Below are 21,454 nucleotides of genomic sequence, written 5' to 3'. Positions count from 1 at the left end.
CACTGCGAGGCGTTGCCCAAACGCCGAGTTTATTAGGGTCATTTCAGCCTGGGGCGGGAGAAGCAGCAGCTGGCGACATGCAAAAGGCAAGTTAAGAAAGAGCCCCGGCTGGCGGCAGCCGCGGTGCCGCCCCTGATGTGTGTCCTCCGCAGCCCACGACAGCCGCCCGGGCCCGCGGTCGGTCCCAAAGAGCCAGGACGGCCGCCCCCACACCCAACGCAGGAAGCAGGTGCCCTCGGACGGTTCTGCTTTCAGGAGCGCAGGGCCTGTCCCGGCCTCGGGTGGCAGAGGGACGGACCTCAGCTCCGTCCTGTCTGCTGCCCTGGAGCGTGGCCCAAAAGGGAGGGACGGAGAACGCACCACCTCGGCCCGGAAAAGCAGTTTTCGTTGGAAAACGAGTTAGGTCCTTCGGCAGCGCTTCCTCTGGCAGCGCCGGGTCTCAGGGCCGCCGGGATCGGCCATGGCCTTGGGCGAGGGCGCGGGGGGCTTGTGGCGGCCACAGCTCATGCTCAGGACCCAGCCCAGCTTGTGGCGCAGCACCTGCTTCAGGCCGGGCGGCAGGGGCAGACCCTCCAGCGTGTCCCCGGAGTTGGGCCGCAGCTGGCGCAGGCGGTAGCAGCACAGGAACTGCAGGGACGTGACGCTGGCGCACGAGCGGATCACCTTCATGCTGCTCTTGGCCGCGGTGGAGCACACCATCGGGTAGAACTTCTTGTTCTGCAGCTTGGTGGCCGCCACGCCTGCGGGAGCAGGGAGCGTAGCCTGAGCTCTGGCCCCCTGTGGGGGCTGCGTGTCCCCCGACGGCATCCGAGGACACGGACATCCCTGACGACTCTCGCGCCGGGGATCCCGGCGCCTCAGGCTTCTGTGAGGACAGCCCCTTGGGGAGCCTGGGGTGCTTGGCCTGGGGCTCCAGCTGCCGGCCCCGGGGGCCCGGGCCCAGCCGCCCTCACCTATGCACTTCCTGTTCTTGAAGAAGGTCAGCGTGCCGTGCCAGGTGTCCAGGTGCACACCAATGATGGAGCCCTGGCCGAATCTCGACGAGAAGCTCATCTTGTCGCCCTTGTGGTGGAGGAGCCCTGGGGTGGGGGGGGGGGGGGGGGGGGTGAGCCATGCCACCCCGGCCTCCCGCCCGCCCCACCGGCCGCAGTGCCCCGCGCACCCGTATACGAGAGGCCCCAGCTGTCCTCGTCCCTGCCGAGCAGGCTGCAGAACGTGTGGTGATACTTGTCCAGATCCACGTCTGATGTCCCGATGCCCACCATCTGGGGAGAGCGGGGCGGGCACGGGGGGTCAAGGGCCTACCAAGGCCCGCCAGCTGGGGAGGTGGGGGGCGGGCCTGGGCCCTGGAGGCACTCCTGCCCCCCGCCCCCCGGCTGCTTACCATGTCGGTGCCATAGACGGGAGAGGTCATCTTGATCTCCCAGAAATGCTGGCCCTCCCCCAGCTCCTTGGTGCCCCGGATGGCCGCCGTGCCGCAGCTGTACTCCGTGTGGAAGCTGACCTTGCGGTTGTCACAGCTCAGCAGGGTGGCCGAAGACTTATTCAGGTCATCCCACACCCAGTCAAAATCTGCGAAGGGGGAGGCCAGAGGCCAGGGCTGGAGGGCAGGCTGGCCCCAGGCTCCTCCCCGCCCCCCCCCCCAGGGGCCCCCAGGCACTCACGCTCATCTTCCTCGCCGCAGCGACAGTCCTTGCTCCGGTGTGCCGCGTGCAGGCTGTTGCAGAAGGAGGCCTCACTCGGACTGTCACAGTCACAGAAGGACTCCCCGGTCACGGGCACAGCGCTGGGGATGGGTGGCGGCAGGGCTGAGGACTCAGGGTCTGAGTCAGAGTCACTGTGCTGGGAGGGAGAGACTGGTTGCTCAGGTGTGGGGCACCGCCGCCCACCGTCCCTAGGCCCACGGGTCAGCGGCTCTAATGGCCCAGGAAGGGACGCGGGGATTTGGCCCCGGGGGGCTTCCCGGGTCTCCCACACACGCACTGCCCATCCTTGCCAGTGCCACCCACGGTGACCTTGGACAGCTCCAGCCTCCTGGCAGTGGCTTCAAGGGCTCCACCCCGTTTCCGCACAGCCAGGGGCTCTGGGCTTCCAGCTGATGTTGAGCCACCGGGGCCGCCTGCCCGCTCCACCGCTCCTTGTTCTCCAGGCAGCTTCCGGGCTGAGGATACGCCGCAGCCCCACCCGAGGGCAGCCGGAAGCAAGAGAGCCCCAGGGCGAGGGCCGTGCCCCCGGGCAACAGCCAGACTCCAGCAGGTGCCCCTCGCCGTGGCAGTGCCCGCGCACCCTATCTATGTGGTGGGGCACCCTGGAGCCCCGTGGCCCCATGCCACTCCTACAGTAGGAAAACACTGAGTGGAGGCTTGGTCTTCTGCCTGAGGGGCCCAGTAGTCAGGACACGTGTTCCAAGTCTTGAAGGCCTAATGGTGACCCAGAGCCAGATCCTTCTTGCAGGCCAGTTAGGGGCGCTTTCTGTGCACAGGAGCTGTTCCTGTTCTAAAGACACAGGCCTTTCTGGACACCTGCCTTAGCTGTGGACTCCAGGCCGACCAGCAAGGGGCTGGGGTCCTGGTCCGGCCCCACCCTCCAACTCCCTCTCCCGGCCTCTGGGCCCTCCTCTCACTCCCTGAAATGCCCTCCGCGCAGCAGGCCAGCAGCCCCTGCTCAGACCCGGGCTGGGCCTGCCACACTTCAGCGAGCCACTGCTCTGAGCAGAGGCACACGGCCTCCATCGGAGCCCACCAGGCAGCCTCCCAAACTTCCACAGGCCTGTCCGCTTTCTCCCACAGGGTGGGGGTGGTCCGCCTTTAGACCACAGGTTCCGCGTGTCATTTCGGAGAGGCTCTTCCAGCCCCTCCATCCCCTGCTGTGCTCCCCGTCCCGCACATCTCTCTCCTCCCTTCCCCCACCGGAGTGGAAGCCCCTCGAGAGAACCCAGTCCCTGTTTCTTTCCTGTCACACTTGGGGCCACGGGGCTGTCACCCAGAAGCCGTGTGGCGGAGACCAGGCAAAGAGAATTGAAGTTTCAGCTACAGACCGATGCCAAAGGGAAACAGGAAGGAGACCCCAAGCACCCCACTAGCCACGGAATGCTGATCCCCAAAAGCCAAGGCAGACTGGCTCTACTGGCCAGGGGCGGACTCTAGCCCCCTTCCCACTCGGTCAGCAGCCAGGGTCACAGACGAGAGCAGAACAAGGGAGAGGCGTGTTCGTCCTTCAGAGGTTCTCGGGGTGACCGGCCCACCCGCACAATCCAGTACTCCAAGTCCAGCAGGTGACAGATGAGCAGCAAATGTGTGTCAGATGCTGTGACCTGGCCCCTGAACACCTCCCGCATCTCCCAGTGATGAGCTGGTAAAGGCAGGGACTGGCAGAACAGACTGCTCTGGGTCACGTGGTCCAGGGGAGCCAGAGGCAGGACAGGAACGCAGGCCTCTGGCCTCTTGCTGGCTGGGGCAGGGAGGCCCTAGGAAGGGGCTGCCGCCCCAACTCAGAACTGCAGCCTCTGGGTCTGGAGGTTCCGTGGGGTTCAGCCACACTCACTCTAGAAGAGATGCAACCCCTTCCTCCCAGAACACCTGGCTGCACAGGGGCAAAAGGGTCGGTGGCTGTGACATGGCAGATGTGAGTCGCCCAAGGATCATCCCTGCAGGAAGCCAGAGGGGACTCGGGGCAAAACCAAACCCCTGCCTAGGTCAAGGAGACTGAGGAAGCCCTCCACAGTGCCCACCCAGCCAACAGGCACAACGGCCAAGCAGCCCTGCCGCCCCATCCCGGCCCGGCTGCGGGTGGCGCGGTGAGACTCGGGTGCGTCAGGCACCCTGCACCCCAGTCAAGCCGCTCTGTGGACGGCTCCTGGCTCCTGGCCTTCCCGGAGCTCTGGAGTTGCCAACGGAGGAAAGGTGCTGCAACTTTGGCCTCCAAGAATCAGAAGTCTTCCTACACACACGTGTGCATATGCATAAACGTCAAATGCACATCTGTCCAGGCAAGAGCACGCGCGTTAGGGTAACGATAGCTACCTTTGGAAAACGGTCAGGTGAGTGGAACAGAGAAGCTTTTGTTGAACAAACTGACAGAAAGTAGAAAGCACAGAGAAGGATACAGCATCTGCCCTGGGTCCTGTCACCACGGGACCGTTGGGTCCTCAACCGAGATAAACTGCCTGGGTGAGCACAGAGCACCCGAGAGGCAGGAGGGCCCGTCCTCTGCCCTTGGGCGCATCTTCATCTTTCAGTCTGGGCTCAGGCAGTGCCCGTCCTGGGCGTCTCAACCCTTCGGTCCAGCCGTGTCCACCTCCCCCGCTAGGACCTACCTGCCCATCTGAGTCGTAGCCCCAGTTAGCGCTCCCCGCCAGAGCCACGGCCCGGGCATCCGCATCTCGGCGAGCTGCACTCAGGACAAAATGCCAAGCTGTGCTGCTGCGAGGACGCCTGGCCATGGTGGACAGGATCTGGAAGAAAACCCAGGTTCTGAGCCAAGAAGATCTGTGGCACCAACTCCCACGCTCCGTCCTCAGCCAGTGGTGCCAGGCCCATCTCAAGGTGGCCGCTCTTGGGAGCCACGTGTGTGCCCAGCCAGGGCTCTGGAACTCTTCCTGACCTCACACCTCCCTCCAGCGTGCAAGCACCTTGATAAAAGCCAGACAGAGAGCATAGAACACCATCCAGACACCCATGACTCCCGAGTGTGGATTTCAGCCCCTCTCTGAGCTAAGCCTACTGAGCCCAGCTGTCCTGCCTGCGTGTCCCTCAGGCATCTCAAACCTTGTCTGGCTCCTCCTCTGTTGCCCAGTTTGACAAATGGCATCTCCAACCGCCCAGTTCCTCATGCCAGACCCACCGCAGTCATCCTGAACACCCCTTTCCTTCCTTGGGCGGTTGCCTAACAGCGTCACAGCACCTCCAAGGCGTGGACTGAACACCTCTCCATCCCTGCGGTCGCCCGACTTCCCAACCACAGCTCACCTTCCTCTGGCTCCTCCCACTCCACTCATTACAACCAAGGTTGTGTTCGGAAACACAAATCCTAAAAATTAAACAACCCTTAAAAAGCCCTGAAACCCCTCCAGCCTTGCATCATTAACAGAGAATGCAAATTTCTGCAACACATAGTTCGCCTGTGCTTCCCCAAGCCGCAAGGGCCCCGTTGCAGTTGCTAGCGCTGCCCTGCCCTTTGCCCGGAATACCCTCCCCTCCCGTGCTGGGCTTGCAGGTTCCTTGCCGGCTTCTGTAACCGTCCCGGCGGTCCCCTGCACCGAGAGCTTCCGGAGCCCAGGCGCCCCCGCCCGCTCGGCGCAGGTGGCGGCCCCGCCGCAGCGCACAGCAGGCGACGCGCTCCCGACCCGGTCCTCGCGGGTGTCCGCTGCCGCGCGGTGGCGGGAATTACGACGGGGACGCTTGGCACCGCCGCCCGCACGAACAAAGGCGCACCGGGGCCTCCCGCCGCCAGCGGAACCGCCAGGCCAGCGGGTGCCGCCGGCCGCCGCTCACCTGTCGCCGCCGCCGCGTTCCGCCGGGCGGCCGTGACCTACTTTCAGCTCCCGAACGAGACGTAAACAATCCCCGCCCCGCAGCCCGCCCCCCGCGCCGCATTGGCCCTGCTGCCGCGGCCGGGTGTTGGCGGGCGCTGGCGGCCCGGAGCAGGGGGCGGGCCGCGCGGCACATGTTTCCTGCCGACAGGATGCTGGGCCTGTCAATCCTGACTCGACACCCCTATTGGTCACATCTCAAGCCGTCGGGGAGAGGGCCCGTGCGCCCGTTCGGCACAGGGCGAGAAAGGGCCCAACACGGAAGTGAGTCCATCTCCGGTTCGTCGGACGCACCGCAACGTGCGTGCACCTTACGTGGGACGTGACTGGCTGAGTGCCGCGCGAGTGGCCCTATCAGGACGGCCAGGGGGCGGGCGCTGCGCGCTGGAAGCGGAAAGCGGCCGCGGGGCGCGGCGGGATGGAGGCGGCGGCCGGTGAGCCCCGGGGTCCTCGGGAGTGGGAGGGTCCGGCGCGCAGCTGCGGGGCGCGGCCCTGGGTTTTCAGCCCGCGGGCAGGCAGGTGACGGGCGCGGGGTCGCCGTACTGCACCCCGTGCGTCCGATTCGGGGGCCTGCTGGTGCCGGAAGGTCGGAGGCTCAGGTTGTAACCGACGTACTGGTAGAGTTCTGGGTTAAGCGGGGGTCCTAACGCGAACCCGGACGTCTCTTCTGGTTCTGCGCGAAGTACTAGGGTAACTTTCTAAAGGTCCCTGCTGAGGAAGAGAAGTGGGGCGGGGCGGGGGGCGCAGAGGAGACTTTCCGTAGCGGCTCTTTGCCGTGCTCGGTCCGGTCCGAGTCCTCGGGGCAGACCTGGGGCAGGCACTGTGTGCTTTTGTGACAGAGACCCGCCAGAAGCCGGGCCAGTTGTCCCTCTCGGTTTTTCTTGTGGAGGCTTTGCAGGTGGGGGCCTTTGAACCTACCCATGGAGCGTTGAGCAGGGGGGTGGTATCAGTACCGTTGTTTGTGGAGCCCGCCTGAGGACCCGGGCTCGCAGCGACGGTGGTGGGGAAAGTCGCTTGTCGGACACCGGGCAGGAGTCTGGATGGCGAGGGCCAGAGGGCGCTGAGGTGACAAGAGAGTGTCGCACAGGGGTTGCGTGGATGCAGATGGCAGCCCCTGGGGGTGGCAGGGGTGGGAATGGTGAATATTCAGTGACATTTCAGGCTCCCTGAAAGGAGAGGGAGGCTGAGGCAGAGTGGCCAACGGCCAGCAGGGATCCACGGTTGTTGGACCCGGGCCCTCATGGGGAATAGCCAAGGATGCAGGTGCAAACTGTGGCCACCCTAATGCACGTGGGGTTTAAGGACCGGTCTGAGTCAGAGAGCCGGTTCTGGTCCCCCGGAGCCAGAAGCGTCCTTCCCGAGAAGAGGACGCTGGGCACCCACAGGTCCGTCCTAGGAGCAGGGGTGGGGGCCGCCCCAGCACAGACGCACCTGCCATCTGTCACGATGAGCCCATCCCCCATCGTCTTCCATGTTTGCCTGTTTTCCCCTGGAGTCAGCTGGGAGCCAGCAGCCCCTCGGCTCATCGACCACGTGCGGGCCGCGTGTGAGCGAGCTCGCAGGTGTGCAGTGTAAGGGGCGGCTCGAGGCCGGTCAGTCCCGCCCCAGCGGCCTGGCTGCAGGCAGGGGCTGTGGTGGCAGCATTCAGAAAACCCGAGGGTCAAATCTGGGGCTGGGCGGCTGGAAGACCTTCCGCCTGGGGTGTTTGCTGATGTCAGGGTGAGGGGGCAGGTCTCAGAATCTGGGGCGTGGGAGGTGCTTGGCGACCCCTCGGTGAGTGAGCCTTGAAGAGCGCCTGGCACTGAGGTCCTCTGCCCTCCTCCCTTCCGGCTAGAGGCCGGAAACCTGGCAGGCGTCCAGCACATCATCCTCGTGCTCTCAGGAAAGGGGGGCGTCGGGAAAAGCACCATCTCCACGGAGCTGGCCTTGGCCCTGCGCCATGCAGGCAAGAAGGTGAGCACCCCCCAACCCGGCCACTGCGCGGGCGTCCCTTCTGCCCCTGCCTCGGGAGCCCCCTGCGCAGTGTGGACGTCCCGCTTCCTTGCAGGTGGGGATCCTCGACGTGGACCTGTGTGGTCCCAGCATCCCCCGCATGCTTCGGGCACAGGGCAGGGCCGTGCACCAGTGTGACGGCGGCTGGGTGCCCGTCTATGTGGACCAGGAGCAGAGCATCTGCCTCATGTCCGTGGGCTTTCTGCTGGAGAACCCCGACGAGGCCGTGGTGTGGAGGGGGCCCAAGAAGAATGGTAATGGCCGGTGGTGATGGCGGGCGGAGGGGGGCGGCCAGCCTTCCTACTCGCCTCAGCTGTTCCCAATAGAAAGCGCAGGAACCGCGGGCCCTCCCCACGTTGTTGGGTAAAGCAGAGACTCCCACGGCAGGCTCCCTGTTTCCACGACGGTCCTGCTGCTCACCTGAGCCATCAGGCCGGTGCAGGGGATGAGGGCAGGAGGCCCCGGCGAGGCTGGGCTCTGGGGTTTCTGCCCCAGCAGGCTGAGCGCGGGGGCTCCTTCGGGGCGTGCCTGTGCGGGCCGTCGCTGCAGGCCGCCTCACCTCCAGCTGCCAAGGCTTGAGGTGCACCCGGGTCCGGGCACCGACACCCTCAGGAGGGTCACGGGTCCCGGCTAAGGCCTGAACAGGAGTGTTGGGGGCCCGGGAAGGAGCCTCCCTGCCGTGCGGTGCACTTCCGTCTCCCAGAGGAACGGCTTGCTGTGCTGCCCTCGGGCGGCCCCTCTGCTGGAGGCTGGCTGCTGGCGAGGGACTTGGAGAGGCCCCCGTGAGACCCTGGCCTCACCTGCCCCCGGGCCTCCCTGGGTCGCTACAGCGCTGATAAAGCAGTTCGTGTCGGACGTGGCCTGGGGGCAGCTGGACTACCTGGTTGTAGACACGCCACCGGGGACGTCTGATGAGCACATGGCCACCGTGGACGCCCTGCGTCCCTACGGTCCCCTGGGGGCCCTCGTGGTCACCACACCCCAGGTACCCCGTGAGCTCCTTCGGTCTCCTGGAGGTCTGGGACCCTACACCCAGGGCTAGGCAGAGTGACCCGCTGGCCACGGTCCTCTCTTCCTCGGTCTCAGGCGGTGTCCGTGGGGGACGTGAGGCGGGAGCTGACCTTCTGTAGGAAAACGGGGCTGCGGGTGCTCGGGGTGGTGGAGAACATGAGCGGTTTCGTCTGCCCACACTGCGCGGTGAGTCGTGGGGACCTGGCGGGGGTCAGCAGCCCTTGAGGGGGTTGGTTGGGCCGGCTGGGACAGCCCCGGACCTGCCCCTCGGCGTGGGGGAGCCGACGGAGGGAGCAGCACGTGTCTGTTGTAGGAGTGCACCAGCATCTTCTCCCGGGGAGGCGGGGAGGAGCTGGCCAGTCACGCCGGAGTCCCCTTCCTGGGTGAGTGTGTTGCGGCCCCCCGTTGGCCCTTGGGCTGGCTCTGGGAGCCCCTCTGCGGGGCCCTCCCCGCCGCCCTCACGGCCCCTCCCCTGCCGTCTCCCTTCACAGGCTCTGTGCCCCTGGACCCAGAGCTCACTAAGAGCCTAGAGGAGGGTCGAGACTTCATCCGGGAATTTCCTGAGAGCCCAGCCTTCCCTGCGCTCCTGTCTATAGCCCAGAAAGTTCTGACCGAGGCGCCTGCTCGCGTCCCCTGATCGAACCCTCCCCCCCCCACCAAAGGGCCTCCTGGCCAAGTATATGCAGACCCAAGCAGAAGGGTGTGGGGCCAGCATTCTCTCCCTCAGCCCCGCCCCTGGAGCCAGTCCGGTGCTGCCGTAGCATCTGGACAGCAGAGCGGCTGACAGTGAGTGGTTCCCCCAGGTTGGCTCGTGGCAGGGCCCAGGGGGATGCGTGGGGCCCCGGTGGCCTGAGCTCTCCCTGGCTGGCACGTTCCCACTTGGTCTCACGGTGCTCAAACGGCAGCCGTCTCCCCCTGGGCCCCAAAGCCCACGTGCCTGGAAAATCGTTGGGGCCTTTGCTGTCCTCGGGACTCCTGTGACGGAAGAGGGGCGGTGACAGAAGAGAGCGTGTCGTGAGGTATTAAGCTTGTCACTTCAAAGGAACCCACAATTAAATGTTCTCTCCTCCGCCCCTCACCGCGGTGACAGGTCTGATGCTTCCCGACTCTCCTGTCCCGGTCCCGGCTCTGTGTTTGCGTGTTGCGCACTTCTCAGCAGGCACCCCGGCCCCGAGCCCCCTGGATACATTTGGGTCAAGTGTGGTGGCAGCACGCGGAGAGGCATGTGCGTTGGGGGAGGCTTAGCCGCTCCCGCCGCCTCCCGCCCCAGGGCCCAGGGCAGAGCTGAGAGCAGGAGAGAGGAGCGAGGTGGAGGGCAACCTCCGGTCCCACTTCCTGAGGGACAGGGGCGGGCGCGCCACGGACAGATGCTTCCGGGTGTGGAAAGGACGGCAAAGGGGCACTGCCGAGAGCTTTGGCCAGGAGCTGGGGGCACAGACCGGTGTCCCAGCTGGCAACGGAGGCTGCCCCGGCTGAACCTCGGCTTCCCAGGACCAGGGCCTCCAGGGACACTGCACGAAGAGGACAGCCGAGGTTCCGGGGCCCCGGAGTGGGTGCTGCCGCCCCTCAGGTGTGGGCGGGCGTCCTAGGAGGGGTGTGGTGGTGGGGAGACACAGGACGGGGACCCGGGACGGAACCCTTCTTCCCAACCCCCCGCCCAGGCTACACCCCTGCGGTCACACGCATGTGTTAGATTGCTTTTAATTACCGACTGCGGGGGCGGGGGTGCTATGTGATGGCGGTGCCCCCGCCAGCAGAACCCCCCGGCTGCCCCGGGTCCTCCCAGGGACGGGACCCCGGCAAGCGAGCAGGTGACGCCTGGCCCCCGAGGCGGACATCGTGTCCCCGCCGGGCTCTGGGCCGGCGAGCCCGCGGTCAGCAGTGAGCAAAGTGGGCCTCGGCCACATCCCGCAGGTCGAGGCCGGCGATGGCTGCGGGGCCGGTGCAGGTGATGTTGTTGTAGGCGTACGCGGGCGGCTGGCCGTCGTCGCCGTCCGGCGCTGCCCGCACGAAGCGGGGGACCACGTCGGGCTGCTGCAGGGCCAGGGCCCTGAGGGCCCGGAGGGGGCAGCCGCAGTCCCAGGGGTTGCCCTCAAGCCACAGGCGCTCCAGGCCGGGGGCCCGCGGCACGAAGGTCCGCAGGGAGTTGTTCCTGAGGTTCAGGTAGCGCAGCTGCCCCAGTGGGGCCAGCACGTCCTCGGGCAGGGCCTCCAGGCGGTTGTGCGACACATCCAGCCAGAAGACGCGCCGCAGGGGCCTCAGGGCGTCCGCGGACAGCGCCGCCAGCCGGTTGCCGGCGAGGAGCAGGTACTCCAGCTTGCCGAGCCCCTGGAAGAGCTGGCCGGGCAGGTGTGCGAGCCGGTTGGCGGTGAGGTCCAGCTCCAGGAGCTCCGCGAGCCCCTGCAGGCCCTGGTCCTCCACGGCCACGATGCCGTTGTCCCGGAGGAAGAGCCGGCGCAGCCCCGAGAGGCCGGCGAAGGCGTGCGGGCGGATGCGGCCCAGGCAGCTGCGCTCCAGGTGCAGGCTGTGCAGCCGGCCCAGGCCCTGGAACGCCCGCTCCGGGAGCACCCGCAGGCAGTTCCCGGACAGGTTCATGACCGCCACACTCAGGAGGCCGAGGAAGGCGCCCGCCTCGATCTCCTGGATCTGGTTGTCGTTGAGCGTGAGCACCTCCAGCTGGCCCAGGCCCTCGAAGGCCTGGCCGGGCAGCTGCCGGATGCGGTTGTGGTCCAGCCGCAGCTCCTCCAGGAAGTGCAGGTCCTTGAAGGTGCGGGGCCGCAAGCCCGCGATGGCGTTGCGCGAGAGGCGCAGGACGTGCAGGCCCAGCAGGCCGGGGAAGGTGTCCTCCAGGAGGCCGCCCAGCCGGTTGTGCGACAGGTCCAGCCAGCGCAGCGCCCTCAGGCCCAGGAAGGCGCCGGGGGCCACGGCGGCGATGAGGTTGTGGTCCAGGTAGAGCTTCTGGAGCTTGGGCAGTTTGACGAAGACGTTGGCCTTGACGCTGCGCAGGGCGTTCCTACTCAGGTCCAACTCCCGCAGCTCGCCGAGGCCACAGAAGAGCGCGGGCTGCAGGTAGGCCAGCTTGTTGCCCGCCAGCACCAGCTCGCGGAGGCCGGCCAGGCCCTGGAAGGCGGCGTCCGGGAGCACGGCCAGGCTGTTCCAGCCGAGGTTGAGGTCCCAGAGGCCGGACAGCCCCCGGAAGAGGCCCTCGTCCACCCTGCCCAGCAGGTTGTTGCTGAGGCCGAGCGAGGCGAGGCCCGGGGTGTGCAGGAACGTGTGGGCCGCCAGCCCCCGCAGCTGGTTCCGCTCCAGGTGCAGGTGGTGGAGGTTGTGCAGGCCGAGCAGTGCCCGCGGCTCCAGACTGGCCAGCCCGCTGCCCTGTAGGTTGAGGAAGCCCAGACCGGAGAGGTTCTGGAAGGCCGCCGCGGGGATGGAGGAGAAGTTGTTGCCGTCCAGCCACAGGGCCCTGGCGCCGTCCGGGATGCCGTCGGGCAGCCGCGTGAGGTTCCTGGAGCTGCAGAAGACGCTGAGCTCGTCTGAATAGTCCTCGTGGCCGCAGGTGCAGACGGCTGGGCATTGCGGGCTCTCAGCCTTCCCCAGAGCCCCGGGCTCCGCTCCCTCCAGGCCGCAGGGGCCCAGCGCTGCCCAGGAGACCAGGAGCACGGCCAGGGCCGGGCCTCCTGCAAGGAGAGGAGCCGGAGGACGTGAGTCCCGGGGCGAGCGAGACCCGGGACGTTCCAGGCCTCGGCCTGCGCCCGCAGCCCGGTATGGAACTCGGCACCGAGACCACAGCACGTGACCGTAAAGACAGGCGCTGCCAGTCAGGCGGCAGAAAGGTGGGAGCCGAGTCGTACTCGCCCCGCCGGGACTAGAAGCGGAGCCAGACAGGACAGCTGTCGTCCGGCTCCAGACCAACCGTCCTCTCCACCCGGCAGGGCAGCGATGCCCCTTCCCAGAGGAAACCTGCCCGTAGAGCTGGGCGGCCGTCTGCGTCCCGAACACAGGCACCGGCCAGGCCGCCAGGTGGGCCCAGGGGGAATGCGGGAGGGCTTTCTGGCACAGGCCCGGGTCACGCGTGCTCGCTGCCCTCGAGCGCCGGCCGTCGCCCCCAGACTGGAGGGCCCTCACACGGGTGCTCCCTGGCATATGCAGCCCGCTGCCGGCATGGGGACAGAAGCAGGGTGGACAGAACGCCGTCCCCTCGCCAGGGGCCAGGGGTGTGTTAGGACAGAGGGCGCTGGACCTCACGGCAGCGCCACCCCAAAACCTGCATTGAACGCTGGGCTACCCACAGAACTGGGCCTGTCCCAGCCCTTGGAAGGGCTCAGGGACTCAGTGTGAGGTCCGAGCATGCCCCATCCCCTGTGGACGGGACCAGGCCCCACAAGGCTGGAAGGGCAGCAGTCCCCAGGGGAGGGTCTCTGGGGGTTGAGAGGGGACTCCCACCCTTCCCCTGTACCACCGTCCTGGGCCCTGGGACCAGAGTGGAGGTGGACAGAGGGACCCGAGGCATTCTGGGACCCCAGCAGGGACACTTCCCCCATCGGCCCACCCAGAAAGGCCCGCCCCTGACTGGGCCGGCTGCCCCCAGAACGAGGGGCCGGGGCACTTGGGGGCGCCTCACCTCTCTTCAGGGCCATCCCGCGTGCAGAGCGGACCACAGGCGGGCAGTGAGCAGGGGTGCGTCTGCTGGGGCCGGCTGCTCCTGCCCTCTGACTTCCCCACTGCTGGGGCAGCCAGCACCCTGCCGCAGGCCAGCCCAGCCCTGCTGACCCGGGTTCCATTAACCCCCTCATGCCCGGCTGCCAGCATCGGCCCTGAGTGCCCAGAGTGCAGATAGCACAGGGGAGAGTCGGGGGGGGGGGTGCCGCGTTCACCCCGAAGCCACCTTTGGGGATCGAGGTGGGCGGTGGTGCAGCTCTGGGGGACGGGCGTGTCCCCCCACCTTCGCCCTGCAGGGCTGAGCGGAGCAGAGCTGGGGCAGCAGGCGTGTGGGGGCAGGGGTCTCCCCTGCAGCAGCCTGTGGTTGGGACAGCTTTGGGGAAGCCGAGAGAGGAGGCCCCGCTGCTTGGCCAGCCCCCGGAGCCCAGGTGGGGGCCCCTCGGGCCGCTGTGGGGGACCTCCCCGCTCAGCAGATGGCCACGTGGGAGTTAAGTAGGAGCTGGGTCTGGCATGCTGGCCACACCTTCCCTCCCCCTGCCCGTTTCCTAACAGCCTGGGTGGGGTCCTCATTAGGACTCCCCGGGGCTTCTGCGACCTCAGGGTCAGCTGGTGTCTGGCCGCTCCTCCTCCCCCAGCCTCTTCTAGGAACAGCAGCCGGGCTCCCGGCCACCTCGTGTTTGCTTTCCTAGCACTGCCCTCCCGGGAAGAGCGGAGGGAGGCCCAGCCTTGGGGGCCGGGTCTTGCGCCGCAAGACCAGCCTCCACCTGCTTTGGGACTCCTGATGTCCCCGGAGCTGTGGGGGGGGGGGGGGGGGGGGGGCGGGCACGGCCACCCCGCTCCGCACAGGATGGCAGCCCAGCGCCTGGCCCGCGGGCAGCCCCGGGTCAGGCCAGGAAGTAGGGGGGCGGCAAGGTGCTGGTTGCTCGAGCGAGGGGAGCCCTGCTGCACCTTCATCCACCGGCCTCTGCTCTGGCTGCCCAGAACCCCTCTTCCCTGGGGCTGGCGGGGTGCAGTCGGCCCTCCAGCCCCGCCTCCCGGTCTCTGCCCACGGGGCCCTCCTCTGGCTGCGCAGGCGGGGCTGGAGGCAGGGCTTGCGGACGTTCAGACTCCAACGTGACGCCCCCACCACGAGGCGACACGGAGGGAGGCGGTTGCTTCACAGCCCCATGGAGGGGACAGTGGGCAGCTGCGGCGCCCCTCCCCAGCCCCCCACCCTGCCTCGCCCCTGCCCTGCCTGAGCTGCTCATGCCTGGGGGTGAGGGTAGCTTTATCTCTCCCTTTATTGAGCTTTGATTGATTTCCAGGTCGTTCTGAGAAATTATAGATCTGCCGGGAGAAAGTCCACGCCCAGAAATTTACACGGTAAACACGCACTGACACAGCGCAAAGTGCGGACTCAGCACGTTCGTGGCCGAGGACCCTCGTCGGGAAGGGAGGGTGAGCATGGGGAGGGGACCGTGCTGTCTATAGATCCCGGGTGGGGCGCTGGAGAACTCGGGGGGCTGGGGGTTGCCGCAACGCCAGCCTGTCCCCGGCGCCCCAGGCCTCCCAGAGCGGCCTGTCCTGGCTGCCGGGTCTCTTGATGCGCCTGCCATGCACGGTTGACCACCCGGGGGTCTGCCCGAGGCGCGCGGCGTCTTTCGCTCCCAAGCTTCTGTGTACGGGGTTAGCACACTGGCTTTGGCCGCTGCTGTCGTGGAGGCTGGGCGGTCCTGGCATCCAGCTCAGACCTCGGGGCACGACACTTGGATTGCTCTGGGCAGTCGAGTCGCACACCGCACCCCCGCCCCGGCCGTCCCCGGCCCCAAAGGGGAGTGAACGTCGGCTGTCGTCTGTTTGTCAAATGTTGGTGACGCACCAGCACCTCGGGCTTGTCGCAGGGGAAATGTCCCATTTTGTGATTTTGTTCGATTGTCGGGTAGTCTGATGTGTGTGTTTAAAAACTTCTTCTCCGGATACAAGTCCCCCATCGGGCACATGTGGGCCGTGGCATCCTGCCTGCTGTCCCTAGACCCTGCAGGGTCACTGAGCTGGGTTCCTCGGGTGCCAGCCTGAGGGACAGCAAACCCAGAGTCCTGACCGTGCAGACCCTCGTGTGGTCACATCCCATGTGCCACAGGGACCAGAGTGCACCGTGGATATGCGTGTGGACACGATGTCGGGGCCCCCGGCCATGGGGGGCTGCCCCCGAGGCCAGAGGGTGTGGGGAGGTGTCCGTGGCTTGTGGAGCAGATCCCCGCCGGAGCAGTCCAGCCACCTGCGCGTGGCCCCTTTTGGTTCCTCAAATGTCGTGGGAGCAGCTTGCCGAGTGTGTGAGCCGAAACCGGAGCCTGTCGGGGTGAGGGTCGTGCTCAGGTTCGTGGCGGACAGGTGTTCTCACCATGCTGTCTTCCCGCCCCCGCACGCGGCGCTCTCGGTGCTCCTGGGATCTCGGGTCACGTGTAGGTTTTCTCCTAGGTGGTTGTTGCTTCTTGATATTATTTGATCCCTTTTTTTCCCTTGGGTTCCGTCTCCCATCAGTCCGGGCCGGACGCGCCTGTCGCTTGTGGGGTGGCACAGTGAGCGTTAGCTGGCGCGACGCCTTTACCGACGGCTCTCTTCCGTGCCAACAGCCTTGTGATGCGTAGAAAGCGCACAGCCCTGCGGTTTGGACGGCGTGCCCCCCCCCCCCCCCCGCTACAGGACCCTGTGTGCGCTCTGTGGTCTTGTGCATCCCCCACACAGCAGCGTGTGAGTCCTTCGTGCCTTGTTGGCTTAACGGCTGTCGCCCTAGGGATCTGCACCATGTGTGGGTCCACTCGCCAGCTGATGGGCGTTTGCTTTGTTTCTGTTTTGGGGGCTGCTACAGCGTTGGCGTGAACGCTTAGATACAAGTCTTGGTGTGGACGTGTGTCTCGTCCTTCCAGTAGGTTCTCAGGAGTGGAATTGCTGCTTCACAAGATATTTATGTATAACTTTTTAAGGATTTTATTTTTAAGTAGCCTCTATGCCCGACGTGGGGCTCAAACCCCCAAGATCAACTCTCGTGCTCTCATGACAGCCAGGCACCCCTTACGTCTGACTTTTTAAAAAACCATTCTCAAAAGCGTGACATTGTGAGAAGTGGGAGCGTTCCAGCTGGGTCTCGTCCTCACCCGCACGCGGGGTGTGCTGTCTGCAGGTCAGCTGCTCCCATCCCGCGACCCTCCGTGTCGTGGACAGTTAGGGCCGAGCGCCTTCTCATGTGCACAGTGGTGCTCGTCTTCACGGGCGGGGTGTTGATCTGAATCTTGGACGTTTTTAAATTGTTTTCTGAGTTGTCAGACTTTAATTGTTGGTTATCAGACACGATACTCACAGATACTTTTCCTTGCCTGTGGCTTACCAATTAAAAAAAAAAAAAAACAAAAAAAAACCTTGGGGCGCCTGGGTGGCTCAGTCGGTTAAGCGGCCAACTTCGGCTCAGGTCACGATCTCGCGGTCTGTGAGTTCGAGCCCCGCATCGGGCTCTGTGCTGACAGCTCAGAGTCTGGAGTCTGTTTCAGATTCTGTGTCTCCCTCTCCCTGACCCTCCCCTGTTCACGCTCTGTCTCTCCCTGTCTCAAAAATAAATAAAAAACGTTAAAAAAATAAATAAATAAATAAATAAAACCTTGTTCTTTGAAACGTGAAAGTTTAGTGAAGTCCAGCTTACTGAGGTTTTTTGTGTTTTATGCTTTTTGTGTGCCTAACCCAAGATCACAAAGTTCTTCTGATCAAGAGACAAGATGTAAGTAAATGGGAAGGTACTCCGTAAGTTTTCTAAACTTGACACTATTTTTTAACTTTAACGTTTACTTATTTTCACACAGAGCAAGAGAGCGAGCGTGAGCAGAGAGAGAGAGACAGAGAAGCCCAAGCAGGATACTTGCTCATCACACAGCCTGATGTGGGGCTTGAACTCACAACCTTGAGATCACGACCTGAGCTGAAAGCAAGAGTTGGACACTTAACCGACTGAGCCACCCAGGTACCCCTTGTGTTTTTGATAAAATAGGTTCTACTTATGTTATTAGTCTTGGTGCTGTTGTGAATGAAGTGGTCTGAATTTCATTTCCAGGTGGTCATTAGCAGGTAGAAAGATCCTGTATTTCTCTTACCGATCTTGTGTCCGGGACCGTCAAACTCACCGGCCAGGTGTGTGCATGTATCTGGATTCCGTAGGACCCTGTCAGCTGTGACTAAGAACGTGTTCGCTTGTTCTCTCCAGTCTGTGTACTACCCCTTTTCTGTTCCTTTCTGTGCCTCACTGCACGCCCAGTACGATGTGGAGTACGGAGGCGAGAGCACACCTCCCTCACCTGCCCCTGGTGTTGGAGGCGAGCATTCAGCCCGTCACCATGACTTCTGATGCTCTGACAGGCGGAATGATGCTCTCGAAGATACCCTGTCCTTCCGCCGGAATCCGTACTGTGTCGGGTTGCACGGGCAAAGGGAGTGGAGGTGCTGATCAGCCTGGATAGTGAGACTAACCTGGGTTTTCCAGATGGACCCAGTGTCACCACAGGGGTCCTTGACGGTGGAAGCGGGAGGTCAGAAAGGGCGGGCGTAGGCAGTGAGAGGACCCCAACCACGGGCGGGGAGTAGACAGGGAGGAGGCCAGGAGCCGAGGAATGTGGGCGCCTCCGGCAGTAGGACGCCTCCTGGAGGACGCACTGTGGTCCGGCGTGGCCCAGGTCCGACTCAAGGCTGCCGGCACGAGGTCCGCGAGGAAACTTCACACGGGTGTCTTTTTTCCTGAGGCCAAGGAAGCTGCCTTCCCGCGGTTGGACACTTCTCACCACGAACGTGCCGGGTTTCATTCCTTGTTGCGCTGCGCCCGTTGAGTTGATCCCGTGGATTGTCCTTCGTTCCCCTAGGATGGGCCGCGACGTCTGTTGGTTTTCAGGTGTGCGGCTGATGGTGCCAGTGCTGCCGTATTTGGGTTACTGATGCTGTGTTACAAAGTTAACATCTAGGTTCACCAGGGACACCAACGTCTTCTGTCGGGCCCAGGCTTGCGTCGCAAAGGAGCTGGGAAGCGTCCCTCTGTCTTCTGAAAGAGTTTGTGAGTGATGGGTGGTATTGACTGAAGGCTCCGTGAAGTCACCAGGCTCTTCCTTTGTGTGAACTTTAGACTTTCTGTGTTAATTCAGTTTCTTATTACAGGTCTGTGGTGTTTTTCTGGCTTTTTTCTGAGTCTGTTTAAGTGATTTGTGTCTGTAGGAATTCATCGGTGTCGTTCACTCGCATTCCTGGAGAGGCCTTGACGTTTATTTCTGCAGGGTGGGTGGTCCGGTCCCGTCTCCCGCGTGAATTTGGGAACCTGGGTGTTGTATCACTGTGGGTCTGTCAACTTGATGATCTTTTCAGAGAGTTGTGGGTTTACCGTCCGGCTGATTTCCTGTCTTCTTCCTTTGTGTTTCTCTTGCTCTTCTCTAGTTTCCTGAGGTAGAAGCCTTTTCTGTGCAGGGGTAGGAGGCCCTGGGCTTGTCTGCGTCTGACAGACGCTGGTGTCCGCTTTTGCTTCTTTTGACCCACAAGCTTAGAGATCTGTTACTTCACTTCTAAACGGGGGGAGGTTTTCCTCACTTCGTTCCGCCACAGGTAACTAATTCCGCTGGGGTCAGAGGACGTATTTTGTATGCGTTGGCTTCTGAAAACTTAGGACGACTTGTTCCATGGCCGGAGTTGTGGTCTGTGCCTGAGGACGCCGCTGCGCGGGCCGTTCTGAACCCAGGCGGGTTCCGTCGAGCAGTCGCGCGCCGTGCTCCTTCCGCGTCCTCGGCGATGGCATCGACGCGGTCTGGCTCTTGCCGAGAATTAAGACCTCTAATCCTTACTGCTACGTTACTTACTTCCTTGCGATTTCTCAGTTGTACTCTTGCTTACGCTGTACATACGAAGTGTTCTTTGTCCCCAGGGGCTGCCACGCCCACTCAGTGGACAGGAGCCATTCATTTGCTGCTTCATCAGAGGACTCTTAGAAAGTCAGGGTTCCAGGTGACACATAATTATGACACCTGTCTGAGCTGGTAGCCGGGGAAGGAAGACACAGGATGTGGTGTCCTGCCTCCTCGCCCCCCTCTCCCCGCCTACACACACCCACCTGGCCACGATGGGACCCCGGATGGGCTTGACCCCCACCTCTGCTAAGGGCTGACCTTTGATGCAGACAGAGCCCCGGCGGCACATGGGCACAGGTGTCTCGCCGTCTGGATCTGTGGGCCCCACACCAGACCACGTCCCAGGCCTCCCTGCTGCTCCGGCCCAGGATCGGCATCCTGGGGAGATGGACCAAGAGAAGCCTCTGCTTTTATGGTTTCACTGACATGTTAATGATGAAAAGTTCAGGGGGCTACACCACGATGAAATTCCTCAAAGGCCCTGAAACACACACTCGGGTCACTGCTGTGGACCTCACCTCGTACACAGAGACATGTGGTAGGTTCTGATTAGTAAGGCCCGGTCACCGCTAAGACCCCAGCGCCTTCCTAGCTGGAGAGCAGCACCACAGCAGGGCAGACAGACCCCAGCCAGGCAAGCAGGCACACGGCCCTCGGGAGAGACTCCACTCCTCCCCGGGCCACGGGGCCCTGGGCTCGTGCCCGATGGGAGGAGGACGGGCCGCCTCAGAGCCCCCACCTGTCAGGGAAGAGGTGAAGGAGAGAAGCCACGCCAGACCCCAGCCACACCGCCGTGCCCCGCACCGCCCACTTGGGACAGGCTCCCAGCTTCGCATCCGTGCTCAGAAAGGCGACACCTAGGAGCCCAGGAGGCGGGAGCCACAGCAAGAGATCAGCGAGCAGGAGGGCACCCCTGACCTCTTCAGGAAATGCTGGAAGGAGGGTGCCTGGCTGGCTCAGTGGGGTGTGAGTTCAAGCCTCACACTGGGTATGGAGATTTAATTCTTGAAAAGAGAAAAAAGAAAATGTTGCAAAGAAAGACGTCTCCCCAAGTGGCTGAAACCCACGGAGGGATAGCCCATAACCGTTTACGAAGGGAGCCGGTGGTGTGAAAAAGTGCACAGAGCCAGCACCAGGCTCCCAGCAGAATCACCTCCTTCGAGCTCCCCACGAGTGAAGAGACCTCCCCCTGCCCCCCCGCACCGTGTTGCCGTCATTTACAGGAAGCAGACCGGGCTTGTACAAGGAAGGCCAGAGTGCAGCCGCCAACACACTCACGTAGAGTTGGCCAGACCAGAGGAAAGCGTGTGACGAAGCCCGGTTCCCCTGGGGGTGACTTTCAGCCACACTTCTGCGTGTCCTGCTGGCGCCCCAGCGTCCCCACCTCACTGCCCCGCTAGCGCGCCCAGCCTCCCGGGTGCTGGCGACTCCCGAGGGCGCGCTTCGGCCTGGACCCGCCCCCCGCCCCAGTGGACGCAGCTGGACCCCCCACAACCGCGTGCTCACCGCTCGGCTCACGCTGCGAACCCTTTGGCCTCCCCTGCGGCCCCACAGCACTCGAGATCCCGTGGAGACCTGCCCGCCCCCACCTCCACACGGCTGCGAGTGGCCCTCAGGGTCCCCCCACACCCTGTCCGCCGACCCGCCTGCCACCGCTCCCCAGTCGCCTCCCCTCACGGCTCAGCCACACTGGGCTCCCGTCGCGCACTTCTGCCCCAGGGCCTCGGCACTCGCTGGTCTCTCCCAGAGATCAGCAAGGCCCTCTCCCTGAACCTTTGGTTTTTGCTCACGTCACCTCCCTGGCCACAAGGCTTCCCGCTTGCTCCTTGCCCACTTTATTTTCCTTAGTGCTTCCTCAGTCCGAGCTGCCCAGGATGTCCATCTTGTCACTCCGTCCCTCTACCAGGACAGAAATTCGACAAGGGCAGGGCTTTCTGTGTTCACTCAACCCCAAGGGGAGCTCGGCCTCGGCCCCCAGGTGTTTGTCAAACTGGTCACTGGGGTTCAGGACGAGGAGCAGTGCCTCTCTCCCCTCCCCCCACCTCAATACGGGAGACCCACGGGACAAAAGGCCAAGCAGCAAGACCACAGAAAGTTCACGAAGGAAACGGAGCCCACGTGGGGAAAAGGAGGTTCCCTAAACAAAGCTCACTGTGCTCCTTTACGTTCCTGAGCACTGATGTGATCTGAAAAAGACGCCATTTACCACCAGAACAAAGTAGACTGGGACTGACGTTCCCGGAGAACCGACGTCTGGGAAGGAAGCCGTGACACCTGACGTCACCCAGGCAAGTGCTGCGTGGCGCTCTGCCTTCCCCTGGGTCGGGCAGGGAGTCTCTACTTCCTTGGAGTTTCCCAC

At 64.1% G+C, this 21,454-nt stretch overlaps 3 protein-coding genes and 1 long non-coding RNA gene across 10 annotated transcripts; 2 read left to right on the top strand and 2 right to left on the bottom strand.

Moving 5' to 3' along the window:
• Positions 1–12: 12 nt before the first annotated feature.
• SPSB3 (splA/ryanodine receptor domain and SOCS box containing 3) lies at positions 13–5,767 on the bottom strand. Its single transcript, XM_040459451.1, has 7 exons — positions 5,493–5,767; positions 4,316–4,453; positions 1,665–1,842; positions 1,385–1,572; positions 1,163–1,265; positions 954–1,079; positions 13–740 (listed from the first exon to the last, which is right to left on the bottom strand). Exons 1-7 carry the CDS (start codon positions 5,664–5,666, stop codon positions 400–402), a joined length of 1,248 nt encoding a protein of 415 aa, XP_040315385.1. The 5' UTR covers positions 5,667–5,767; the 3' UTR covers positions 13–399.
• A 30-nt stretch (positions 5,768–5,797) lies between these two features.
• Positions 5,798–9,611, top strand: NUBP2 (NUBP iron-sulfur cluster assembly factor 2, cytosolic). 6 transcript variants are annotated; one of them, XM_040459453.1, is made up of 8 exons: positions 5,934–5,964; positions 7,030–7,092; positions 7,365–7,483; positions 7,578–7,776; positions 8,353–8,507; positions 8,609–8,719; positions 8,847–8,916; positions 9,025–9,611. In XM_040459453.1, exons 1-8 carry the CDS (start codon positions 5,949–5,951, stop codon positions 9,168–9,170), a joined length of 879 nt encoding a protein of 292 aa, XP_040315387.1. In that variant the 5' UTR covers positions 5,934–5,948; the 3' UTR covers positions 9,171–9,611. The 6 variants fall into 6 exon arrangements, with proteins under 6 accessions (XP_040315390.1, XP_040315387.1, XP_040315392.1 ...); XM_040459456.1 differs by lacking the exon at positions 7,030–7,092 and having other exon boundaries at positions 5,798–5,964; XM_040459458.1 differs by lacking the exons at positions 5,934–5,964; positions 7,030–7,092 and adding an exon at positions 5,988–6,220.
• Positions 9,612–10,216: 605 nt separating this feature from the next.
• On the bottom strand, positions 10,217–20,564 carry IGFALS (insulin like growth factor binding protein acid labile subunit). Of its 2 annotated transcripts, none has more exons than XM_040459437.1 (2): positions 19,354–20,564; positions 10,217–12,210 (listed from the first exon to the last, which is right to left on the bottom strand). In XM_040459437.1, the coding sequence occupies exons 1-2, from the start codon at positions 19,382–19,384 to the stop codon at positions 10,409–10,411; spliced, it is 1,833 nt and encodes a 610-aa protein (XP_040315371.1). In that variant the 5' UTR covers positions 19,385–20,564; the 3' UTR covers positions 10,217–10,408. The 2 variants fall into 2 exon arrangements, with proteins under 2 accessions (XP_040315371.1, XP_040315370.1); XM_040459436.1 differs by lacking the exon at positions 19,354–20,564 and adding an exon at positions 13,155–13,982.
• LOC121019714 (uncharacterized) lies at positions 17,127–17,419 on the top strand. The gene is made up of 2 exons (XR_005785744.1): positions 17,127–17,180; positions 17,271–17,419. It is a non-coding gene; the product is annotated as an uncharacterized LOC121019714 (long non-coding RNA).
• Positions 20,565–21,454: the final 890 nt, after the last annotated feature.

This window comes from Herpailurus yagouaroundi, unplaced genomic scaffold (assembly GCF_014898765.1).
Source record: "Herpailurus yagouaroundi ecotype Mexico unplaced genomic scaffold, PumYag 222, whole genome shotgun sequence".
In the NCBI taxonomy this organism is placed as follows: domain Eukaryota; kingdom Metazoa; phylum Chordata; class Mammalia; order Carnivora; family Felidae; genus Herpailurus; species Herpailurus yagouaroundi.
This window is presented reverse-complemented; position numbering and strand designations above follow the sequence as displayed.